This window comes from Xenopus laevis, chromosome 9_10S, assembly GCF_017654675.1.
Source record: "Xenopus laevis strain J_2021 chromosome 9_10S, Xenopus_laevis_v10.1, whole genome shotgun sequence".
Taxonomy (NCBI): domain Eukaryota; kingdom Metazoa; phylum Chordata; class Amphibia; order Anura; family Pipidae; genus Xenopus; species Xenopus laevis.
The window spans coordinates 71823000-71848111 of record NC_054388.1 but is presented as its reverse complement, the minus strand read 5'-3'; the positions used below and the strand labels follow the sequence as shown (position 1 = coordinate 71848111).

The 25112-nt window shown below is 39.9% G+C and overlaps 1 protein-coding gene across 5 annotated transcripts in view; it reads right to left on the bottom strand.

The window, feature by feature from the left end:
• Positions 1-2673: 2673 nt before the first annotated feature.
• The window catches only part of col18a1.S (collagen type XVIII alpha 1 S homeolog), a 112705-nt gene continuing 90266 nt past the window's right edge, over positions 2674-25112 (bottom strand). For 2 of the 5 annotated variants that reach the window (XM_018237340.2, XM_018237343.1), the window contains exons 14-42: positions 23830-23883; positions 23239-23283; positions 21981-22121; positions 21407-21457; positions 20507-20533; positions 20213-20257; positions 20034-20096; positions 19475-19510; positions 17964-18047; positions 17733-17762; positions 17099-17125; positions 16863-16925; positions 14123-14197; positions 12366-12401; positions 12215-12259; positions 11968-12036; positions 11081-11125; positions 10694-10730; positions 10080-10142; positions 9615-9658; positions 8610-8711; positions 8339-8495; positions 8068-8141; positions 7232-7360; positions 6285-6320; positions 5954-6205; positions 5667-5864; positions 5090-5205; positions 2674-4489 (exon numbers count right to left, since the gene is read on the bottom strand). In XM_018237340.2, coding sequence (XP_018092829.1) covers positions 4276-4489; positions 5090-5205; positions 5667-5864; positions 5954-6205; positions 6285-6320; positions 7232-7360; positions 8068-8141; positions 8339-8495; positions 8610-8711; positions 9615-9658; positions 10080-10142; positions 10694-10730; positions 11081-11125; positions 11968-12036; positions 12215-12259; positions 12366-12401; positions 14123-14197; positions 16863-16925; positions 17099-17125; positions 17733-17762; positions 17964-18047; positions 19475-19510; positions 20034-20096; positions 20213-20257; positions 20507-20533; positions 21407-21457; positions 21981-22121; positions 23239-23283; positions 23830-23883 — 2358 coding nt within the window. In that variant the 3' untranslated portion in view covers positions 2674-4275. 5 annotated transcript variants of the gene reach the window in all.

Genomic DNA, 25112 nt, shown 5'->3' with positions numbered 1-25112 from the left:
ATCCCCTTTAGAATAATATTGCAGTCATGCAACTTGAAATTGCTGGTAAGTGAATGCTGCTATATGGGGGATGTTTCAGCAATGTTTTTGGCTGCTTAAAATACAGGTATGTGACCTGTTATCCAGGATGCTTGGGACCTGGGGTTTTCCAGATAACAGATCTTTCTGTATTTTTGGATCTTTATATTAAATATATTAATAGTAAAAAGATGCAGGTTGAGAGTGTTGCTCCATTAAATAATGGTACCAGTATGGTTGTAACAGATACAGATAAGGCAAATATGTTAAATCAGTTCTTTTCTTCAGTGTATACAATAGAGGAGTCTGGGTTCACAGGCTCACTTAATAACTGCACGAATGGTTCAGCTCAATCTAGTCAGTGGCTGACTCAGGATATGATTCAAAAAGCTTTAATACAAATTAATGTAAACAAGGCTCCAGGGCCTGATGGCATACACCCCCGGGTTCTAAGAGAGCTTAGTTCAGTTTTAGACCAGCCCTTATTTCTGATTTTCTCAGATTCACTGTCATCTGGTATGGTGCCTATGGATTGGAGAAAAGCTGATGTTATTCCAATATTTAAAAAGGGATTACGATCTCAGCCTGGCAATTATAGGCCAGTAAGGTTGACATCTGTGGTGGGCAAATTATTTGAAGGCTTGTTAAGGGATCACATTCAAAATTTTGTCCTAATGAATGGCATTATGAGCAACAATCAGCATGGCTTTATGAAGGATAGGTCATGTCAGACGAATTTGATTGCATTTTATGATGTGGTAAGTAAGATTCTGGATAGTGGGGGGGCAGTAGATGTGATCTATTTGGATTTTGCCAAAGCGTTTGATACTGTGCCCCACAAACGACTGCTTTCTAAACTAAGGTCTGTTGGGCTTAATGAAGTCGTTTGCACATGGATAGGAAACTGGCTACAGGATCGGGTACAGAGGGTGGTTGTTAATGGGACATTCTCTACTTGGAGTAAGGTTCTTAGTGGGGTCCCCCAGGGCTCAGTATTGGGTCCACTTTTATTTAACTTGTTCATTAACGACTTAGGGGAGGGTGTTGTAAGTAATGTATCAGTGTTTGCAGATGACACAAAATTATCCAGCCCAATTAATTCCATCCAGGATGTGGCATCCTTGCAACAGGATCTTGACAAACTGGCAATCTGGGCAGCTAAGTGGCAAATGAGATTCAATGTTGATAAATGTAAAGTCATGCACCTGGGATGTAAAAATATCCAAGCCACTTATACCCTTAATGGGACTGCACTAGGCACATCCATTATGGAAAAGGACCTTGGAGTCCTTGTAGATGATAAACTTGGCTGTAGCAAGCAATGCCAGTCAGCAGCATCAAGGGCAAATAAGGTCTTGAACTGTATTAAAAGGGGCATAGAGTCACGGGAGGAGGGGGTCATTCTTCCACTGTATAGAGCACTTGTAAGGCCCCATCTAGAATATGCCGTACAGTTTTGGTCTCCATCACTCAAACAGGACATTATTGTATTAGAGAGGGTACAGAGAAGGGCAACTAAGCTGGTAAAAGGTATTGGAAATCTTAGCTATGAGGAAAGACTGGCCAAATTGGGGATGTTCACGCTGGAGAAGAGGCGCTTAAGGGGTGATATGATGACTATGTATAAATATATAAGGGGATCATATAACAATCTCTCTAATGCTTTATTTACCAGTAGGTCTTTCCAGCTGACACGAGGTCACCCATTCCGATTAGAAGAAAAGAGGTTCCGCCTAAATATTCGGAAGGGGTTTTTTACAGTGAGAGCTGTGAAGATTTGGAATTCTCTCCCTGAATCAGTTGTACAGGCTGATACATTAGATAGCTTTAAGAAGGGGTTGGATGGCTTTTTAGCAAGTGAGGGAATACAGGGTTATGGGAAATAGCTCATAGTCCAAGTTGATCCAGGGACTAGTCCGATTGCCATTTTGGAGTCAGGAAGGAATTTTTCCCCCTCTAAGGCAAATTGGAGAGGCTTCAGATGGGTTTTTTTGCCTTCCTCTGGATCAACTGGCAGATAGGTAGTTAATAAACAAAAAAAAAAAAAAAAAGGTTGAACTCGATGGACATGTGTCTTTTTTCAACCTTACTTACTATGTTACTATGTATACCTTAAGTCTACTAGAATATCATGTAAACATTAAATAAACCCAATAGGCTGGTTTTGCTTCAAATAAGGATTAATTATATTATAGTTTGGATCAAGTACAAGATATTGTTTTATTATTACAGAGAAATTTTTATAAAAAAAATTTGGATTATTTGGATAAAATATGGTCTATGGGAGATGGCCTTTCCGTAATTCTGAGCTTTCTGGATAACAGGTTTCAGGATAACGGATCCCATACCTACAGCATCTAAAGACCCATTAAAGACTTGTCTCCATTCTATAATCCAGAGAGACCAATCATAGCTGATTTATTGTAGCTACAATACGCCAGTAAAAGCTAATTGATGATTGGTTGTTGTAGGTGGGACGGCCCAACTACTATACAGTATATCCCAGCTTAACACATCTCCAGAAGTTTGATCAGGGTTCTTTAGTGTGTCTGTGATTTAGCAGTGGAAGTCCCCTCGTGTGTATGGGTGACACTTGCTCTCGATAGACAGATCAACCCTCAGAAGCACCGAATCAATAAGTAACACACACAGGGGTTTGTCCTAGAAGTATTTATAGCAATGAATGTAAAATATCCACAGGTTTGATTTGTTTCAAAAATACAAAGATTACAGTAAAATAAACTTCATCTGTTTCCTGGTTTAAAAATAATCTAAAAGCATTTAAAAAAATAAAGATTTTTTTTTTAGCACCTTTAGAAGTAGAAAGGAGTTTTATCCCTCACTGACGGCAATTTATTACTATAAACCTGTGTGCCAGGCTCTCATTTGCTGACATCATTACGGACAAGGCAAGTCTACCAACCTCAAGACTGTAGCCTACACCCCAGCTCTCTGTTCCTCAGCTCAAGGTTCATGGAAAGCTTTCATACAGGAGATATATGGCACCATGATCCTGAGAGTTGAGGGAAAGAAGTCCTGTACTGCAAATACTACAGGCCACAGACAAATACATAGAGTAAAACAGCACCTGGATGTTGCTTCTCATACAGCAGGAAGCTTAATGCCATCTGCTGACTGGCGGCTATGGAGCTAACTAGTATCACTTATTACATTAACCCCCCCCCCAAGTGCCAGTGGGGCCAATTAGTTCTTCCATGAAAATTGCTGGACCAATTTAGGATAAAAGCCGCATTTAATTTGTGCATTTGCTGCAGTTGGGGTTGTCACTGTGCAAATAAAGGTTGGTCATTTTATAAATCACCACTACAATCCCCAAAAGAATTCTAACTACTGGAAAATGTACATATTTTTTATATTTTCACTAAAATCTGAAACTAACTGTACAAATCAACTTTTAACAGCCGTGGCCAATGTTTATAAACGAAGGATTCCTTGTATGTCAGTTAGGCCTAGGTTGTCTCAGTGTAGTAAGGTGGGGCTTCTGGTTATGAACTGTATTTTATCATGAAGAATCTGTACAGAAACAGCCCATAGACCATCCCTACTGGAATCCCCCACGTAGCTAAGCAAACCCACATTAGGCCTGAGTGCACTCTGTAACAGGTATATACAAAGGAATATAGGAGTGCCTAAACATTATGCCAAGTTGCTGCAAGGAGTCAGTGGTAGAAAGAGGTTTTTAAACCTTTTATGGGTAAATTCAATTATTTTCCTGTTCATAAACACAAACTACGTTCTATTAAGCATTTGCCACCAGGTGTTTTTTCAGTGTATAAGGAAACAGACAAAAGAAATACATGTAGTAATATGTGTGGGTCTGTGTAACTAATAGTGGTTAAATATTACAGAATACATACAGACTATTCCTATTTTTGGCCGCCGAGTGAGTGGTGATGAGCACCCATGAGCTCTGCATCCACCCTGTCGGCCTCAAAAGGCTTTTGTGAAGAATGGGTTCTGGAAGTTCCACATTCCAGGGAAAGGATCATTGTCTGAGTTTGGAGAATGTAACACTAGAGCTGCCACAGGGTTTTCAAGCGGAGGCAGGGAATAGCTCACACAGTGTTTCCAAGCAATGTTGCTCCATGAAGGCTGGGACAGTAAAACTGCACATAACGGCTCATGGGAGAGCAGCTTCAGACACTCTTTGGTCTCTGGACAAAAGAAAAACAAATCCTGGACAGTCCATGTGCAGCCTCTGTTAAGATTAGCACCCCCTAGCTTCATTGTGTGCATCTACTTCCGGTTATTAGTCATGAAGCTGTTCTCTATACACAAAACAATGAAGTTCTTGTTGCAGCTCTGTGGGCGCTGTTCTAAGAGTTTCCCACTTGTCAGCGATGAAGCCTGACCAGTCACTGCACTTTCATCTGTGCGCCAGGTCTCGCAATAGCTTTCAGTAAGTCGCCGCCCTTTAGCGTCTGACCCATGCCAAACCATCTTCTGTGGCCTAGACAGAGAAAATACCCATCAGACAATCTTATACTGCTGTGTCTACAGAGGCCCCAGGAGGCACACAAACATGGATGGTAATGACAACTAGGATGTTTCTACACAGGTCCAGAGAAAACATGAAAACAGATGGGAATGACAGCCAGGAGATTTTGTTCATACAGGCTAGAAGAAATCAGGTGCCCAACCATAGAGGAAGCAGGTCCTTAAAGTGCTTGCGGTTAGAAAGTATGGGGGCCCAGTGGGACACTGACTGATGAGTAATTTTAATACATTAAATACTGTATTTCACTCGTAAATGCCTGTGAAGTGGATAACTCTTACTGGGTCCTTAATTGATCTGCAGAAACAACACCATGCTAAAGAAACAAATGCAAAGTTCCCTGGCCCTGGCACCCATGTACCACTAATCAGCTGATTCATTTCTTCATTAGTCTAAAAATCAGTTGCACAGAGATGTGTTCCAAAGGCATCTGAATCTTGTATGTATTACTCACTCACAGAAAAACAAAAACCCACCCATAACTGATTGAGGCAAATATATTTATATGTAGGAGTTATTTGTTGGAAATGTATTGTACATTTAGTTTAAAATTACCATGTAGGGTCCGTTGCAACATCTTTTCCATCAAAAGAGAAGATACGTGCACCAGGCCTCATCTGAGCTTCCGAACCAGAAAACAGTGACTCCCAGTTGTCATACAACACTTCATCCTGCATGGAGATAAAATCAGTTGCATGTTAGTGACGGTCAGGTAATGCATTCCATTCCAACTACAGCACTTTTCCATCAGCTGGTAAACTGCTGCTCCCAGCATCCTTTGCAGGATACAGGTATGGGACCCGTTATCCAGAAAGCTTCGAAATTACAGAAAGACTCCATTTTATTCAAACAATCCAAAAATTTGGATTATTTCCTTTTTTCCTGAAATAATAAAACTTTACCTTGCACTTGATCCACACTAAAATAGAATTAATCCTTATTGGCGGCAAAGCCAACCTATTGTGTTTATTTAATGCTTTTAGGAGTATTTTGTAGTTGTATGGTATGAAGATCTAAATTACAGAAAGATCCATTATCTGGAAAACGCCAGGTCCTGAGCATTCTGGATAACAGATCTCATGCCTGTACTAGCCATAATTAAGGACAAACCAAGCCACATGGCCACACTCACCCTGAGATTAACAATTTGCACAGATTGCCGATCAGCTCTGCGTACAATGCTGTACAGATCCTGAAGTCGGGAGGACAAGAATGCTCTAAATGTGCCATGTAGTCCAGACTTGCGGGCCTGCTCGAAGCACTGGAAGTCCACTCCTCGGATGGATTTCATACTGCCACTCAGAGGAGCGTTCAGAGCCACCAAGTGAAGCTAAAAATACAGGTAAGAACATGTCACATGCAAGGCTGGATTACAATCGCCCCATACACTGCTAAAGCCCACAGGTCTAGGCCTCTTACCGCAGGATTAAACTGTTGGTGAGTGTGCACAGGTGATGGTTCCAGTGGATGAGGGTTTCCATGGTGGTGATGGTCTGGAGGTGGTGGATCTACTCTTGGTGGCTCTGGGAGTCGTGGATCACTCCAGGGTCGGGCACCTGAAGGAACATTTGCATTGTTGCTGTTCTCCTCTGTAGACTGAAGGTAATCTGAATCTTTGTTACGGTGTGGATATGGAACTACAGGGGCTTGTTCCGCAGCAACTTCATTATCCTGTTGAATAAACATCTTAGTTCATACCCAGCCAGGAACTATTGTCCAAAGCAAATAATAGTAAATATACAGAACATACCTGTCCCGGGCCAGAGAGTGCTGAATATTCACCAAGCTGCCAAAAGAAAAAAAGTATTAAACCTCCAAAGGAACAAAACTGGTGCATAATAGTGTAAATACAGTGTTGCTTCTAAGGCAAACATTGGTGTTGCCATTGCACAAGTACTGGTGCTGTATTTCTGCCATAGGTGTGTCTGTGCTTTGACTCCTATCACCCATTCACAATCATCGCATACAAACATAAAAATGTACAGTATATTCCCATTTCATTGTTCCCCTAAGAATTATTAGTGCTGTCCAGTTGTCTGTTACTTAAAGGGATACTGTCATGGGAAAACATATTTAATAGTGCTGCTCCTGCAGAATTCTGCACTGAAATCTGTTTCTCAAAAGAGCAAACAGATTTTTGTATATTTAATTTTGAAATCTAGATATGTTGTTCGTTTCCCAGCTGCTCCAGTCATGTGACTTGTGCTCTGATAATCTTCAATCACTCTTTACTGCTGTACTCCCCCCCCCCAGCAGCCTAACAAAAGAACAATGGGAAGTTAACCAGATAGTAGCTCCCTAACACAAGTTAACAGCTCCCTGGTAGATCTAAGAACAGCACTCAATAGTAAAATCTAGGTCCTACTGCGACACATTCAGTTACATTGAGTAGGAGAAAAAACAGCCTGCCAGAAAGCAGCTCCATCCTAAAGTGCTGGCTCTTTCTGAAAGCACATGACCAGGCAAAATAACCTGAGATGGCTGACTACACACCAATATTACAACTAAAAAAAATTACACTTGTTGGTTCAGGAATTAAATTTTATATTGTAGAGTGAATTATTTGCAGTGTAAACTGTGTAATTTAGAAATAAAAACTACATCATAAAAATCATGACAGAATCCCTTTTAATATACAAGATTCACAAAAAGATATCAATACCTACAACACAATTTGACTATAAGTATGAAACTCACAAGAATTTTCCGGAAGCCTTCTCTCACACGCACATACAGCTCCGCCCTCTCCTGGACCAGCACAATTGTCCCTTCCTGCAGTCTGTGGGCTAAGTTGATCATAGTCTGATAGGTCTGCAGCACAGTAGCCTGAGCCAAGGAAGAAAAATTGGACATTTATGTCATGGGGAAAATATAAACAAGCATCTTTTTCAGTTAAGGGTCATGGTCCTGAGTGCCAAGATGTTAAATATACTGTCTGGCTGAATTGTGGTATGCTTAGTTACCCTCAGAAGCATGGTTATTAATAGCTATGTACAGTAGGGGCAGTTTTTTTTTCCACAGCCATCCTGGGCATCATGGTGCAACTACATTTTTTTCTGGAACTGGATACTGGATATATAGACCTGTAAGCTTGTAGCATAAGAATAATACCTTATTTACATATGTGTTTTCCCAATGCATTTAATGATAATTTACAAATTATAGGTTTAGTGTTGTTCTGTCGCTTGGAACTATAACTTGCACAGGAAAATAGGACATTTTGTTCAGAATTCCCATGAAATTCAATCTCAGTGGGTAATGTGAGCCTCAAAGCCCTCTATCATCTCAGGGTCTGTCTGCCCAATATGTTGTCATCAGCCCTTGCTAAGTTACAACCCCACAAAACCATGACATCTAGGAGTTATTTTTCATACAGACTAGATAAAACAGCCCTGGGCTAGTATGAGAACCATAAAAAAGTTTGCAGCTCAGGTTTAACAATGGGTAATATTACATATGTGCTATAAATAGATTTTTGTGTAGTCGCACCCTCTTCCAATTAACCATAACGTAAGAATTGCATTTAATCTTACCCCGGACAATCCTCCTGATGTTCCTGGAAGACCTGGTGGGCCTGGTGGGCCAGGAGGTCCAGGTATACTGATGGCTGCAAAAAAACCCCCAAAGAATTTAGAATTGCAGAATTATCCTTTGTTTCACAGAATATACTTCCAATAGCTCAGTTCATTGATCATACTGAAATGTTTAGTAAACAGGGTTAAAAGTAATTGGAGATTCAATTAAGCTTATAGTGCTTCCCCAAAGAATTCTGGGTACTGACTATGGGCTTCATGACTCACTTACTTTGCCTGTGAGGGCCAGGGTATGAGGAGGAGGAGCCTGGTAAGCCTGGTGGACCTGGGGGCCCTGGTGGACCTTGCCGTCCTTCATAACCAGTTCCAGGATGTCCTGGTGGGCCAGCTGGGCCGGGAGGACCTTGGACACTTTCTCCTTTAGCTCCCTGATAAAACAGATGCCACACTTATTATCATTAAACAAATATATGTTTGTGTGTTTGGTTTAAAACTATGGATACTGTAGTAAGATTATATCCAACAAGACCTCAACCTCTTACCGGTAGTCCTGGATATCCAGGGTTTCCAGATGGCCCTGGGATCCCCTGTCCATTGTCACCACCCCCAGGTTCACCCTTCTCTCCTTTGAGTCCAGCTTCTCTCTGTTAGAGCACAATTTGTCAGCTTGCAAAGTTTAACATATAAAGTTTTCTAACATTTAATATCTGTTATACAGTTTACAAAATATAACGTTGTAACCAAGTCCCAAAAATATAAACGGATGATTTGCCCAGGTGCATCCAAACAGTGCACATGTCTATATAGCAGAAACAGGAGCACTCATGGGACTTGTAAAAAAGTTAAATAATTCATTGTCAGTGTTTAAGGGATCTTTTCTGTGCCATTTTCACATGTAGCTGGCTATTTGCAGGACATGTACAGTAAACAAGACATTCTAGTACCATGTATATAAGTTGGGCACATCACCCCTACCCGAACCACATAATTTGTACTGCATGTACCCCCTTCATTCTCCAGCTCCTAAAACAGCAGCTTTCACCCGGCGGCCATTTTCCTTCTGACACAGAGGCTGTGTCCTGCTTGGATTGAGCACTTTAATGGTTATGCTGAGCTCAGGAGAGGAGGTTGGGAGAAAAAAATAGGGACAGCTAGAGCAGTGTTTCTATGAGAACCAGCAATCTCTCCACTGACTGCTAGACTCTAGGGTGTGTTTAGTAATCTGGGAACAACTGAGCATGCCCAGTAACCAACAGCCAAAGTAAATAACCAAAGGGAGGGGGCTTGAGCATGTTGGAGCAGAAGAAAGAATTCCAAGTCATTAAGTGGATGCAGCAGCCTTAATATTAACCTTTGAACAACTAAAGTGGCAGGTATTGAAAGATTTTAGGCTATTCATAGATTTTATTTTTGTGGGGGGTTTACATGTCCTTTAAGGTTGTGTTGGTGTTTGTTTGAAAGGCTTGCCTTGGCATGACAGACACATTGACAATAAATTATTACAACTTAAATATTTGATGTTATCAGCTACACTGGTTGACACTCACCGTTAAGATTGAGGCAAAGGTACTTAAATCATAGGGGAATGAACCTGAAATAAAAAACACTGGATGTATAAGTCATGTATTGTACATTTTCCTCTTTCTTTTAATCAACCTTCATACTGCCATAAATATATATAATCAAAATAACCAGTTCCCCAATCAGTACTATTATCAGTATGCAAAAAATATCACTGGTAAGTCCTCTGACTCCTCTCTAAGCATTTAAATGGAATGCATTCATAAATTAAGCTCTAATGGATGCCTCCATTATTGATCATACTGGGAACGTTAAACTTAGTGCATGTATACAAACATTATAAAATCTATGACTTTGATGAAACTGCTGTAAAAACATTAAAATGCTTTCAACTGGCCAAACAACATTAATATATTTTCATATACTGTTAAGGTGAATGATAAGGATCAGTTTTTACTGTGCAGCTGGAGCTAAGTGATAACTTTACATACCTGGTGGGCCAGCAGGACCAACATCACCTTTGGGTCCAGGAAATCCTCTCTCCCCTTTTTGGCCTGAAGATCAAACATAGACAATTTGAGGAGCTGAAACTAAGAGCTCTATTAGGTCAAGTCTGCAGAAAACACTGCAAAGGGCACACTGTTAGACCAAATATAGTAGAGTGAACTTAAACAATACAAGTGGAACAATGAAGACTGCAGAAGCAGAGAAAAAACCAAGAGATCTTTTTCCTGAAAGCAGAAGGTAAAGTAGGAACAATGAGTAACACAAGGAGAAATAACCCACAGTAATATTTTTGAAAAGAACCAAAGAAAAGTCCATAAAGATAGAAAGTTATGTTGAAGGATGAAGAAAGATCATATTTTATGATAGAAACAAGATGAGAACTTACAACAGAAAACAAAACAGAAAAAAGGAGGTTGGGTGTCAACAAAGATGGCTGTATGAATGAGTATTCTTAGGTAGATGCCAAACAAAATGGTTATGATTTGCTATGTTCAGCCTTGAGGAAAAATAAAGATGAAGGCGGACAACGTTTGCCAAGCAAAGAGGGGGAACTTGACACTTTGACCCCTTTTCATCTCATCCCAGCCCATCAAATCACCTGGATATGCTCTTGGGATATTCGGATCTCCATACACCTGAAATGAACATTTCAATAACAGTTATAAATATATTACAAGTATTGTACTGCATACCCTAAACTGTACAAATGTACAATGTTATTGTTTTCAAACTGTACTAGTCCATAGTGTGTATATACATATGTATTCATAGTTACATTGCATATTCCTACATTGTATATATTTCATATCAAATTGCATACTTAGAGTACATTATATATTCTTTTTAAGTATTCAGTTTGTATCACTGAATACTTTGTCATGTACACACACACGTTAATGTATACATCCACAAAATGTACAGTACCATCCACACAAAAATGTACCACAATTCACACACCACAATGCTCCACAATCACATAACTTACCACACTGCCAGGAGGACCGGGAGGGCCAGGAGGTCCAGGAGGCCCCTAAATAACAGAATAACAAACATGTAATTAAAGTGGGATAAACTTGAGAGGCAATATCTTCTCCACTGGTCCACAAGAATGCAGAGTTAGTTTTGGTTGCTGCACTTCAATAAACTATTTTTCCAAAACACCAAACTCAAAGATTACTTTAGTGCAGTACCTTTTACACTATTTGGATTCAACCCTTACTATGTGGTTCTCCCTGACAAGAAAGCAATATATATACGGATTTGTGGCAAGGCCACAAAGGCCCGGGCCTAGGGCGGCAAATTATTTGGAGCGGCACACGATCCGAATCCGGCCCAGTATATACAGAAACATTGTCGGATAAGTCAACTGGTTGTATCTAGAACAGCAAGCAAACACTGCAAACACAGCTTTCAGGAATGTCTAGGAGGATGGTGAGCATTCACCCTAAATGTCTAGTATTTGGGCTGATCCACTGAACCAATGCTTTGGTCAACATAGGGCAGTGGTTGCATGAAATCATGTTTTCATACATCTGTAATTATGTTGTCAGTTAAATGTTTGACATTAAATGTTTGTTAAATGTTTGCAAAGTAAGGGGAGGCTGAACCTGAAAAAGCTTAAAGACATCAGTCCATGGGGAGATCTGCAGTTTGGGAACTTCAGCTTTTAAAATTACTTCGTTTTTATTCCAGATTCTAGCCAAGCACACACAAGCATCTTTAGCTAGAAGTTGGCAAATAACTTTTATACTAGGACAAGTGAACACATGAATAGGTTTCCCAATCTATTACACTGGTTGGCTGTTTGTCTCCTCTTGGATCCTTTGTTTCAGCTACACACTATAATCACTTACTTTATGTGACAGAACTTACATTAAGGCCAAAGCCACCACTTGCAGGATCTCCTTTCTCCCCTTTCAGTCCATTCATACCAGGACGACCCTGCAGAATTGCAGTCAAGATCAGTTTAGGAAACAAAGGAGTGATAGTAAGAGAATGTACAGTCAGGTAAAGTGAAACTAAACAGAGAGCCAAAAAGGTAGGGAAGGAAACCAGGTAAACAACTAGACCAAGAATTAGAACACAAGTAGCCACCAAACCAACCAGACAGTTTACTTACAGGGCGTCCTGGAAACCCGATTTCTCCCTTTTGTCCAGATGGTCCCTGAAGTCAAAATGGTTAAAGGTGAGCAAGTCAGATGTAAACATATATACTTCCAATACTGTATTCACTGACACCCCAAAATTCCTATTTAGGATAATTAACTCACCACAGAGCCTGCTGGTCCTGTTGGCCCTTGCTCGCCCTGGAAAACAAGCAATTCAACATTTCATACTCTTGTATTACACTGTGACCAAATGGTCTATACTGTCAAAACTTTTCGATTTATTAGATCTGTGTTTTTCTGCTTAAAGGTTTTTTCTCATGTTTTTTTCAAAATGCACCAGTTAATAGTGCTGTTCCAGCAGACTTCTGCACTGAAATCAGTTTTTTTTAAAGAGCAAACAATTTTTTTTATATTTAATTTTGAAATTAAGCATGGAGCTAAACATATTGTCAGTTTCCCAGATGCCCTCAGGTCATGTGGTTTGTGCTCTGATAAACTTCAGTCACTCTTTACTGCTGTACTGCAGTTTGAAATTATATCACCCCCTCCCTTCTCCCCCCAGCAGCCCATCAACAGAACAATAGGTAGCTAACCAGATAGTAACTATCTGACACCTCTGTTAAAGGATTTGTTTGCATTACTAAAGGTGTTCCTATCTCCTCCTAGTGGTAGACATGAGATTAGCACATCATGTCAACTATGAGTTGGGGTTAGCGAGTGTGACCTAGGTAGTGGTAAAATACAATGGAAAACAATAGCTGTCTCAAAGCAGTTTAATCCTGAAGTGCTGGATCCTTCTCAAAGATAAGAATCGGGCACAATGCACTGAGATGGCTGCTTCCACATCAATATTACAGCTACAAAAATATATTTGTTGCTTCAAGAATAACATTTTAAATGGTAGTGTGAATTATTTACAATGTAAACAGTGTAAATATGAAATAAAAAGTAGACCAGAAAAATCATGCTAGAATCCCTTTAAAAATGACAACCAACAGCCAAATAACTTAGATATGTGAAGAGGAGTTTCTATTAAGGCATTTATTTATTGGTGTCCGCCTGCCTCAAGCGCACGTTATTTATTCATCACACTTCTTTTTCAGTGCCTTTATATTCCTTTTATTTAACAACTTTAAAGGGGCAGTATACCCCTAGTTCAACATGATTGCAAATGAAAATGGCTTTGGCTGAACATAACTTTTTGCTTATTGGTTTAATTAAGGAAAAGCTATGGTATTTGTTGTTTATTGAAGCTACTCCATGTTTGGTCCTTGTGATAATGATGATTACCAGCATTTTCCCCTCCCTCCCCCTTTAAGGGTCAGGGCAAACAGGTAGATTCAGGGAGATTAGTTGCCTAGCGACAAATCTCCTCTTCTTCGGGCGACTAATCTCCCCTAACTGCCTCCCCTGCCTTCCCGCCAGCTAAAATGTAAATCGCTGGTGGGGTGGCACTCGTTTTCCGAAGTTGCCTCACAAGGAAACTTCGGGCGACTTCGGAAACTGAAACGCGCCGAGTGCTATCCCACCAATGATTTACATTTAAGCCGGCGGGAAGGCAGTTCAGGGAGATTAGTCGCCCCAAAGAAGAGGAGATTTGTCACCGGGTGACTAATCTCCCTGAATCGGTCTGTGTGCCCTGACCCTTACTCTTTGTTGCAACTGATTTGTAAGCAGTAGCCAATTATGAAGAGGGATAAACTGTGGTCTGGTAACATAATTATCGCTTGTGCATGGACCAAACTCTGTAGCTCAATTGATAACAAAACCCAAAGATTTTATCTAATTAAAACAACAGACGAAATATATGTTCAGCACAAAACTATTCACTAAATTCATGTTAAAAAGAGGGTACAATTCCCCTTTGACACTTAAGTTTTGTCCATGGACACAAACTTTAAAACCTTAATTTTCCATACCTTCTCTGCTTTTGATAGGTCAGTATAAATGGTGCCATCGGGTCTCATAATAAGTCCAGGTTCTCCCCTTTCTCCCTTAAGGGAAACATAGGAATATTATTCATATCCACCTCAATAATTTTTGAGATTACAGTACAAGAATTCCAAGATAAATGTTGCTGTTTGTAATTAAATGCAACACAAAAATTAAATGTTGTTAACTTCAATAGTAAAGACTGGGCAAGCTTTATTAAAGCAGCAGACAACCAAGCCTATATTCCAATAGAACCTAAGGGGCTGCTGTAGTAGACACTGGGCCAAATCTTCACCTGGGCAGTAACTCATGGCAACCAATCAAATTTTTCCCTTTGGTGACTGTTTTTCTTGCAGGGGGATTTAAAAAACAAATTTTTATTTTAGGCTTCTGCCCAGGTACATATTTGCCCAGTGTTTATAAATGAAACAGTAACTTAAAGATTGTTCACCTTTGAGTTAACTTTTAGTATGATGTAAAGAGCGATATTCTAAGACAATTCGCAATTGGTTTTAATTTTTTATTATTTGTGTTTTTGAATTATTTAGCTTTACAATTAGCAGCTCTCCAGTTTGCAGTTTCTATAATCTGGCTGCTAAGGTTCCAATTACCCTAGCAACCATGCACTGATTTGAATAAGCTATTGGAATATGAGTAGGAGAGGGTCTGAATAGTAGTAGTAATAAAAAGAAGCAATAACAATACATTTGTAGCCTTACAGAGCATTTGTTTTTAGATGGGGTTAGTGACCTCCATTTCAAAGCTGGAAGGCATTAAAAGAAAAAGGAGAATAATTGAAAAAACTATAAAAAAAATAAATAATGAAGAATTGGCCATTCTATAACATACTAAAAGTGGACATAAAATGCCAAATATTCAAACGTTAGGCACCACACAGCGATTGTATTCGCTTAACTCAATGCTGTTCTGTGGTACCGAGGGCCAAAATTTTACTGGACTATGTGGTGGAGGGCCAATAATGGGAATCAGTGTTGGCCATGCCCCCTTTTAAACCACACCCATGTCACCACAAGAACTTTTAAGATCATATCCACATTAACGGAGGTAGCACACAAAAAAACCAAATGGTTGGTGCTCACTGCAGGGAAATCCCTCATCACTCATATGCGAAAAATTGAAGTCATGTTAAAAACATACACTTTAATCCATATGCCTCATCCTCCCCTGTGGATAATACAACAACCCCCCAACACATGATTAAACACCTTAGGGGCCCTTAACAACAATTTCCAAATGCTAACAAACCCCAAGAAAAAACTCCTAACAGGTTTATATTCCACAGGTAGCGTAGGGCAAGCAGAGAATGGCACACACAAGCAGTACTGGGCAAGCGAAGAATGGCACACACAAGCAGCACTGGGCAAGCGAAGAATGGCACACACAAGCAGCACTGGGCAAGCGAAGAATGGCACACACAAGCAGTACTGGGCAAGCGAAGAATGGCACACACAAGCAGCACTGGGCAAGCGAAGAATGGCACACACAAGCAGCACTGGGCAAGCGAAGAATGGCACACACAAGCAGCACTGGGCAAGCAAAAATGGCACACACAAGCAGCATTGAGTAAGCAGAGAATGGCACACACAAGCAGCACTAGGCAAGCAGAAAATGGCACACACAAGCAGCACTGGGCAAGCGGAGAATGGCACACACAAGCAGCACTGGGCAAGCAAAGAATGGCACACACAAGCAGCACTGAGTAAGCAGAGAATGGCACACACAAGCAGCACTGGGCAAGCGGAGAATGGCACACACAAGCAGCACTGGGCAAGCAGAGAATGGCACACATAAGCAGCTCTGGGCAAGCAGAGAATGGCACACACAAGCAGCATTGAGTAAGCAGAGAATGGCACACACAAGCAGCACTAGGCAAGCAGAGAATGGCACACACAAGCAGCACTGGGCAAGCAGAGAATGCCACACACAGGGAGGGAAGGCAGAACAGAGCAGGAGACAGGGAAAGCTATCATTCTAATATGTACTACATACAATGACACAGTGCTGGTGCCCCATTAGCATTTTGAATAAGGTGTGAACAGGTGAACAATGTGGGCAGTTTCAGTCTGGGTCTCTGGTGTGAACAGTACAGGCCTTTAGGATATAAACAATAGAAGTGTCACAAGTGTGAACAATGCAGAAGGATCACAGGTGTGAACAATACAGGGGATTAGAGTCTGAAAGTGAGGTTTAAACAATACAGGGGCCAGTTAATCTCTGTAGTGATACCTTTTAAATCTTATATATGGTAAACAGACACAGCATGTGGGGGGACACAGAAGGGGGGCCGCCAGTTGGACAGCCCTGATTTAACTGATACCCTAAACCGTTGCTACTTAATTTGGGTAAAAAAAAATAACAGTCCTTTAAGTGCAACCTTATATAGACCACACACCTATATAGACCACTCACATATATACAAATATATATACACATACCAATACTAACTGTGTTAGTATTATGATTGTCCACTTTAAAATCACTGACCTTTTTTTAAATTCATTTATGCTTGTCCCCCTTTGAAACCACTGACCTTTGTTAAATTAATTTATTCCATTTTGTTTCATTAAGCAAAAAAAACAGTTTTTAGGCAGAGGGCCCCTTTAACACAACTTTTTTGGAGAAAAGATGCAGCAACAAAATGTTCCAGTAACATTAGCCTTTTAGAGGTCTTGTCATGGTGACAGGGTGCGCATTCTGTTTTGTTACCTTTGCTCCAGAAGTTCCTGGGAAACCATCCAAGCCCTGATCTCCTTTGGGTCCCCTTGGGCCCTGCAGAACAAACAAAGAAGGTCAGACAAAACCGTCCATGTTCATCTGCATGTACAGAAACATATATATTCGGCATGCACGGACCCGGTGCAACAGCCAAATACACTGGTAGGCAATAAATACAGTTTCCAATAAACCCAACTTCCCCCAGGTTACTATTTTTCTATTCTCACCGGAAGTCCAGCTACACCTTGCCTGCCCTGCAAATGGAGAAGATTCAATTATAATATACATTAAGAAATGGTAAATGAGAGAACAGGAATACTTGGCAAAAAAGGATAAATGCTAAAACAGGCTCTCAGTTCCCGGGCCACATTCACTGAAGGGTTTGCAGAGCTTCATAGAAAACCATAAATAAGATAACGACTAGTTCTGTGCTGTAACTGAGGTGTATTTCATATCCGCCATTTGTGCAGCCACCACAGAAAGGATTTCAAAGGAAGAACCATATACTGTACTATACAACATCCTTTGTGTCCTACTGATTAAGACAGAGCTCATTTGCAAAAATATTAACTAAATTGAAGACATGTAGTTGCCTATAGTAAACAACCATCAGTTCATTTGGTCAGTCTACTGCCATCAGAAAACAAAAGCTAAGATCTGATTGGTTGCTTAATAAATCTTAATAAATCAGCCATGGTAAATCATTTTTTTTTTTAAATGTTCCAAACGACAAAGATTTGACATAGAGAGGAAGGTCATAGCTTCCACCATGTTCTTCTGGGCTCTCTCTAAATGCCAGCATTGCATCAGCCCTTGACCCAAAAACATAAGTGAATTATGTATAAACATTAATGCACCTACCTCTGGTCCTGAAATGGCACCAACAGCACTCTAAATCAACAAGAAATATATTAGAATCATTACGGGAAACAACATTACTTAAAATGCAGGTTATGCCCACCATTTTAAAGGAGGGAAACACAGAAGAGCTTGCTGGGACTGCGGGGATTAAGCTAAATGGACAATCGGATTTCTATGAAATTATCAGAGCAAAACTATTAATTACAATCTTTATTGTAAAAGGAGACTCACCTTGTCATCTGATGGTAAATAAAGAACCTGTCCAGGAGGTCCAGGTGGACCTGGAATACCAACACCATCACGACCAGGTTCTCCCTATTTGAGAAATTTGAAAATAAAAAACAGAGACATATATTCATTCTTGCAAGCTTCTAGCCAGACAAAATATGCACAGTCCCAAATATGATCAGTTTATGACAGATTATCATGGAGGAAATGGAGTTCATGTTGCCGGGGCTTAGCTACATGTATAGAACAATCAAGTCACAGACAGAACATTGTCTGATGTTATTTTTTCCTACTTATTTTAATATGAATGGTTAATGCTAGACTGAAACGAACAAGCAATTGTCTCACAAAGAATAAAATCTGCATATCTATGGCCAGCTTCAGGCATAAAAGTTAAAGGACTACTAAACCCTAAAAATGAATATGGCTATAAATGCCATATTTTATTTTGTACCAGCCTAAATTTTCAGATTCTCAATAGCAGCAATGATCTAGGACATAAAACTTGTCACAGGGGGTCACCATCTTGGAAAGTGTCTGTGACACTCACATGCTCAGTGGGCTCTGAGCAACTGTTGAGAAGCTAAGCTTAGGGGTCATCACAAATTATCAAGCAGAAAATGAGGTTTGTCTGTAATATAAGATGATGCCACAGGACTGATTATTAAATTCTTATGCTAATTGCACTGGTTTCTGTGATGTCATGTAGTAATTATCTGTATTAATAACTAATCAGCCTTATATTGTCACATTTCTATACTATGTGTACTGTATATTGTGAGTGGGTCCCTAAGCTCAGTAAGTGACAGCAGCACAGAGCATGTGCAGTGAAACAGCAGAAAAGAAGATTGGGAGCTACTGGGGCATCTTTGGTGGCACAGATCTTTACTGCTAAAGGGCTGTGGTTGCCTTGGGCTGGTACATAAGCCCAAAACATAATGTTGAACAGTTCTAGCTACTTCTTTAGTTACACTTTAGTTCTCCTTGCACATATGGAGCTGATGCATTCTTTATGTATTGGTATTTCCTAACCTGCCTGCTAGATATCTGCCCGATATTTGTGGGGCACGCTATCCAAAAGACACCACACATGGGCCAATAAGCAGCGACTAGAAGGACATTTTTATCAGCACATTTATGAGCACCTTTACAGCTGTATATGTAAATAGTGGTTATATGGGTTGGGAAACTTCCAACTATCTTCCTTCCAAATATTCCACATTATTCTCAGTTTCTATTGTACTATGGAAATGGCAATATCTGCCTCTGCATAGCATGTTTCAACTATCTTCTTTCAAATATTCCACATACTTCCCCGTTTCTATTGGATTCTGCCTCTGCATAGAATATTGCATTAGCATATTGTTAATAGGTGTGTGCAGAGGAACTTGTGTCTATTGCCTCTTTAACATGGGAAAGTCAGACTACATTGAACATCAAAAAGCCAGATAAACTAAAATTAGAATTATACAATAATAATTTCTTTAGTAGCAGACAGATAACTTGACACTTACCCGCTCACCATGTTCACCTTTTTCACCTTTTAATCCCTATAGAAGAATAAAGTGTATTTTATATAACAAAGCTTCATGATAACACATTCCTGCTGCTGTTACTCTAAATTATAAGCAGAGATCAGAGGTAAAGGATAATGCAGAAGAATGATGAAAGAGATTTAAGCAAAAAAAGTTGGAGGGTACAGTAGGAAGCACCTGAAACCAGAGTCGATACAACAATAAAAGTCTTAAGAGAATTTAAGAAGAGAGTTATGGTGACAATAGCTTAGACAGATGGTGCAGCCAATGACTACAACATACAATAGAGGAGGGGAGAGAATAGACTAAAGCAATCTTTATAACTACCCAGTTAGTTAATGTGGATGTTATAAGGTTATTGATGGTGAAGCACCACATTACACATAGGAGCAAAAAGTAAGAGATTTGGTGTGGGCTGATTGTTATAGAAATTATAAGGGCATTGCAACAGAAATAATGAACATTGTTGCTGGGCATATAGAAGACACCTTGTGTTCAGAACAGAGACTGGCAAGATGGACAGATCCCTGGCACTTACCTCTAGACCTGGGAAGCCATCCAACCCTTGCCTTCCTTCAGGGCCTGGAGAACCACTTTCTCCCTGTAAGAGACACAAAGCATCTCATTGGTCATTCTCACCAAATAAAAGAAAATGTGTGATGTGTTACAAGGTAAATCCAGGAAATAAAAGAGCTACATGTCTGTGAATTATAATACCTTCACTCCTGGTAATCCTGGCATCCCTGGATTTCCTTGCTCTCCCTGCAAAGAAAGTTTGTGTGAATAAATGTCTTATGTGTAGCAGAATACACAGACATACAAAGCTGTACTTTTTTTGTATATAATCTGTATGTGTATAAGCATGCCTATTGTATAGCTCAGTAGAATATGTTGGTACTTTCATATATATATGTAATGATAATGATGATGATAATGCACAGATTATGCCTGCACTAACTTTATGTGTAGTCTAGAAAAATACTAGTAGTTACACAAATTTAATATTCTGACCTTTGCCCCGGGAAGTCCAGAAAGCCCCTAAAAGCAGAGAAAATGCAGGTTAAAAGGAACAGTTGAAGCCAACATGTAGCTATACACACGCTGGGCATAAGAGAAGTGCAATTAACTGTGTCATGCAACAAATTTTAAAAAGATAGTAAACGTAACAGGCAGGCACTGATAAATGTGTGCCAGTTGTGACTGTCCCTCTATGCACCACAGACATCATCAACCAAAGCGATTTACTGTTTTGAGTTGTCACATACAATCAGATTGTACTGGATTTGTACCATTCAAAGTCATTCTAAGCAACATAGGGACAAGTCTGTCAGGTCTGTCTGGCTATTACTGCTCTAATGACAAAAGCAAGTCTTCCTCTGGAAATTGTATACATTCACATGCTTCAGACCAAGCATTTCTCAGCATAATCTACTTAGCTACGTTTAACCCATATAACATATGTGACAAGGAGGGTTTACAGTAATATGACAAAATCTTGAGAGGGAAGCTGAAAGCAGTTACCGTACCCAGTTTAATACATGCCATTTTAACATTTGGTTGGGCCAATGGCACAAGTAGCGATGTTATGTATTTTTCATCTGTGCGCCATAAGTGGGCAACAAATTGCTCATAGCAGCTCTCAATTGGCTTGAATGAATGCCAATTGCTTAATTAATGGGTTACAAAACTGCCCTCCAATCCAGGAAAAGGCTAAGGAACACAGGTTTAATAACACATAATATCAGTATATCTATGTAACATTGCTCACCCAAATTCTGTTCCTCTTACTTACTATAACTTATGTCTCTGTATTTATATAGAGACTCGTGACCCATTCTGATCTGCTGTAAGCACCCCCCTCTAGAATACAGAAAGTTACAATAAATATATAAGTATTTGAGTTCACATTACCTGTGTCCCTTCTCTTGGGCCAAACCCAAGCCCTGATGCTTCCATGTCATCCTGCATTATAAAAGTATATATTAAAATAAATAAAATAGACCTTTATCTAGCCCCACTGCAGCTGGCCTGCAAATGGCATTGCTGTGATCAGACAGCAGTGCCTCCTGGTGGCCAGATTTGGGCAACACTCCATGACCATGCCAAGGAAAAGGCAGCCATTGCAGAATAACAACTATGACTAGAGAGCTACATGGAGAATAATGTCACTGACACAGAATAAAAATGGCAGTAACTGTATAAGGAACTAAATTATCACAAGTAGGGCATGAGTTATCCCTTATTAGCAGGGATCATGTCAACATCATATAATTTAATTACGTTAACACCGTGCATGCAGCATCTTGTTACACATACATAAATGGTGTTCAGATAAAAAGATTAAAGGGGACAGTATGTTAATTATGGTAAAGATAGTGTTGAAACTATATAATTTTGGTGTTACTGTTCATTTAAATATAACGGAGAGACTGCTTTAATTTTGTGGCACCACAAAGTTCTATTTGCTAAATTGAAGATTACTTACAAAGCCAATTGCAGAGCCACGCCCCACAGGCCCAGGTAGTCCTGGAGGACCTGGTAGCCCACGAGGTCCCATTGGTCCAGGAAGTCCAGCTAAACCAGGTTGTCCAACGGCTCCAGGTTGTCCTGGCTCACCAGGGCTACCCTATAAAATATGCAAGAAATATAATACTTTACAAGATGAGTTTATAGCATAATAGGGAGATAATAGGGAAACTGTTTTTCCTTGCATGTGATGACTGAGCCAGAAGGACCATTGTAGACTGAGCTATATGCTGGAAAAGAACTGCTAATGATTCCACTCCATACACAAACACAGTGTCACAACTGCATGCTCTGAGAATCAAGCAAGCACAGAGTTCCCATCCACTTAACACAGAGCTCAATTCCAATTGTGGCTTATAGTGTTATTAATTTGCACAAAGTGACTAGACTATGCAACTAAAGGGTAAAATCCCCAGTTCCAAATATTGGGTTTAATATCAATTACTTTCCCTTAATATGGGATTGGAAAAATCAAGTTCTCCTTGAGAAGCAAAGCTGCATAGGTTGCCCTCCAAGGATAGGACATACATGTATGAGAATCCTTACCCAGAATTCCCAGGAGCTGAGACTTTCTGGATAAGGGTGTGTAGCGCTACTAACCAACGTGGTTTAGGAAGTGCTCCCACCTCCTCTGGTTTCTCCTCCATTCAGATCCTAGCTGTGGTATTAGGAAGACAGCATGTTTCTAAATGAAGAAAATCCCTGTTTTATAATGTCAATTGGTCTTGGGATCAGTGACGTAACTACTATGGGAGCAGGGGCTCAAGCACGTGGCCATTTACTTAGGGGGGACCTGAATCAGTGACCAGAATGTTATACTGCAGGGCTTGTGGCTGCAGCTCTGAATAGGGGTGCACAGTTGGGTGGCAGGTATGGGTCAGGTTGTCTGCCCAGCCAGACCCTTGCAGGACTCTAAAATGTGGGAAAAAAAATTAGAATTCAGTAACTAAAGACACCCTATAGACTATGGCTTACCACTCACAACAACAAAGTCACACAAATATCTCCACCCTTTGCTACACACACACAGCACTGAACTTCAGAGCATGCTTGGAGTTTGACACTTTTTTACCTCATTGTGAGAATAACGAGAGAACATCTCCCACAGATATAGTGGGATTGGAGGCAGCGTACTCTACAGGATAGTAAATTGTGTTGAGATGTGACACAAGTAAAAAAGTGAGAGTAATTATGGGTGCAGTAAACGCTTGGCTCACCTTTACTCCAGGGGCCCCTGGAAGACCAATCTCTCCATCTTCACCCTAAATGAGGACCAATATAGGCTCCATTAGAGAAAAAGATTCAATTTTGTATCATTTTCATACAGTATGTGGTCAACTCAGAAATCAAGCATCAACCCCCACGCTCACCAGGTATTAGGAAACACCAGACCCAGACTACCTGAATCCTCTTTGAGCAAAGAATGCCTAAAGAATGTCATTTCTGTTTTTAAATTACCTCCTTTGAAAATAGGGAAAGAAGGTCAGCTCTTTCCCTATGTTCAAAGAAAGCCCTAGCCATTATAAGATCTCTAGGCTTTATTCTGGAAACATGGTGCCAAATGGAGGGAACTGTGACAAGTGGTTACCTCTGCAAATTGTTTGCCTTTAGAGATTTTTTTTCTTTTAAACTCATTTCAAACAAATTGGACAGAGAAGATCATTATGGAGCTAGTTCCCATTATATGCAGCATGTTATTATTATATATATTATTATTTTAGCAGTAGTGAAGAAAAATCCAACCCAACATCAGTAACATTCAAATGATAAACTCAACCTAATAAATGGAAACCCCAAGACTTCATTACCCGTATTCCAGCAACACCAGCTGCACCAGTTAATCCATCTTTTCCAGGGGGTCCCTAAAGAAAGATAAAGTGGTCAAACAAGAAACCCAAAGAAACAAGTCCACCATATATATGAAGATATAGTACAAAGGTTGTGTACAAAGTATAAAGTACAGTTGTGTTCAGAAAAACAGCAGTGCAACATCACTAACCTGATCAATCACTGTTTTGGTAGAAATTATATTTCTACAAGGCAAATTATTTACTAGTAGGTGTAATAAAGTAATAGAAAACCAACAGACCCAACAGTCATGACATGCATGTTAATGATTCTGTGTAACTGAATCATTAATTGAGGCTTGTTCAAAATAATAGCAGTGTTCAGCATAATAATAGCTTGTTCCAAATAATAGCAGTGTGGAGTTCAATTAGTGAGTTCATTCATTCTGTGAAAACTTATTTAAGGAGGGAAGGTGGCAAATCTTGTGCATGCTGGAGAGAGGAAAGAATTTAAAAAAGTTCAGAAAATTATATTCTGCTCAGCTAAAATGAGCTCAAGCATCACAATATGGGGATGTTTCTCATACTATGGCGTTGTGCCTGTTTTTGGCATAACAGGATCAGTTTCAATACATGAAAGAGCTTATGTTGCATTATGCCGAATAGGAAATGCCCTTGAAATGACAACGACCATAAACACAACAGTAAACCAGCAACATCTTGGTTCCAACAGCCTAATATTCCCTTATTATATAACACAAACTTCTGAACTATTCATTATCCTACTCACCAACCCTAAGGATGCTTATCCCTCATATATCATCAATCTGAACCTAAAATCAAATCTACACCCTATTCCAGAACAAAAGGGCTTACAATTTGCGGGTGGATAATTATGGGCCTATAAAGTATTTTCTTTTTCAGCTATGCCCCCTGTGATTTGCCAGGGTGCTCCTCAGACTATGAACAAATCTCAGTACTATTTTGTTATGTAGCAAAACTACACTGGCAACAACAGGCAATTTTACCTGTTCCAACCAAACTCTTGAAGATGTTCAGTGCTTTTACCATAAAGCCATAAGTTAACAATATGGAATCCAAATTAAGTAGCTCATACATGCAGAAATTTAGCCTGAGCACAACTTTGCTGCTTGGAAAAATGAGTGCACATATGGATAACTTAAGGAAGTGCGAACAACCATATTGTGATTCCACGGACTAATACCCATTCTGTTTGAACATAAACTATGATCAACAAAATGGTAGGACCGGAATAGTGAGAGGTTGCATCTCATCAATAAAAT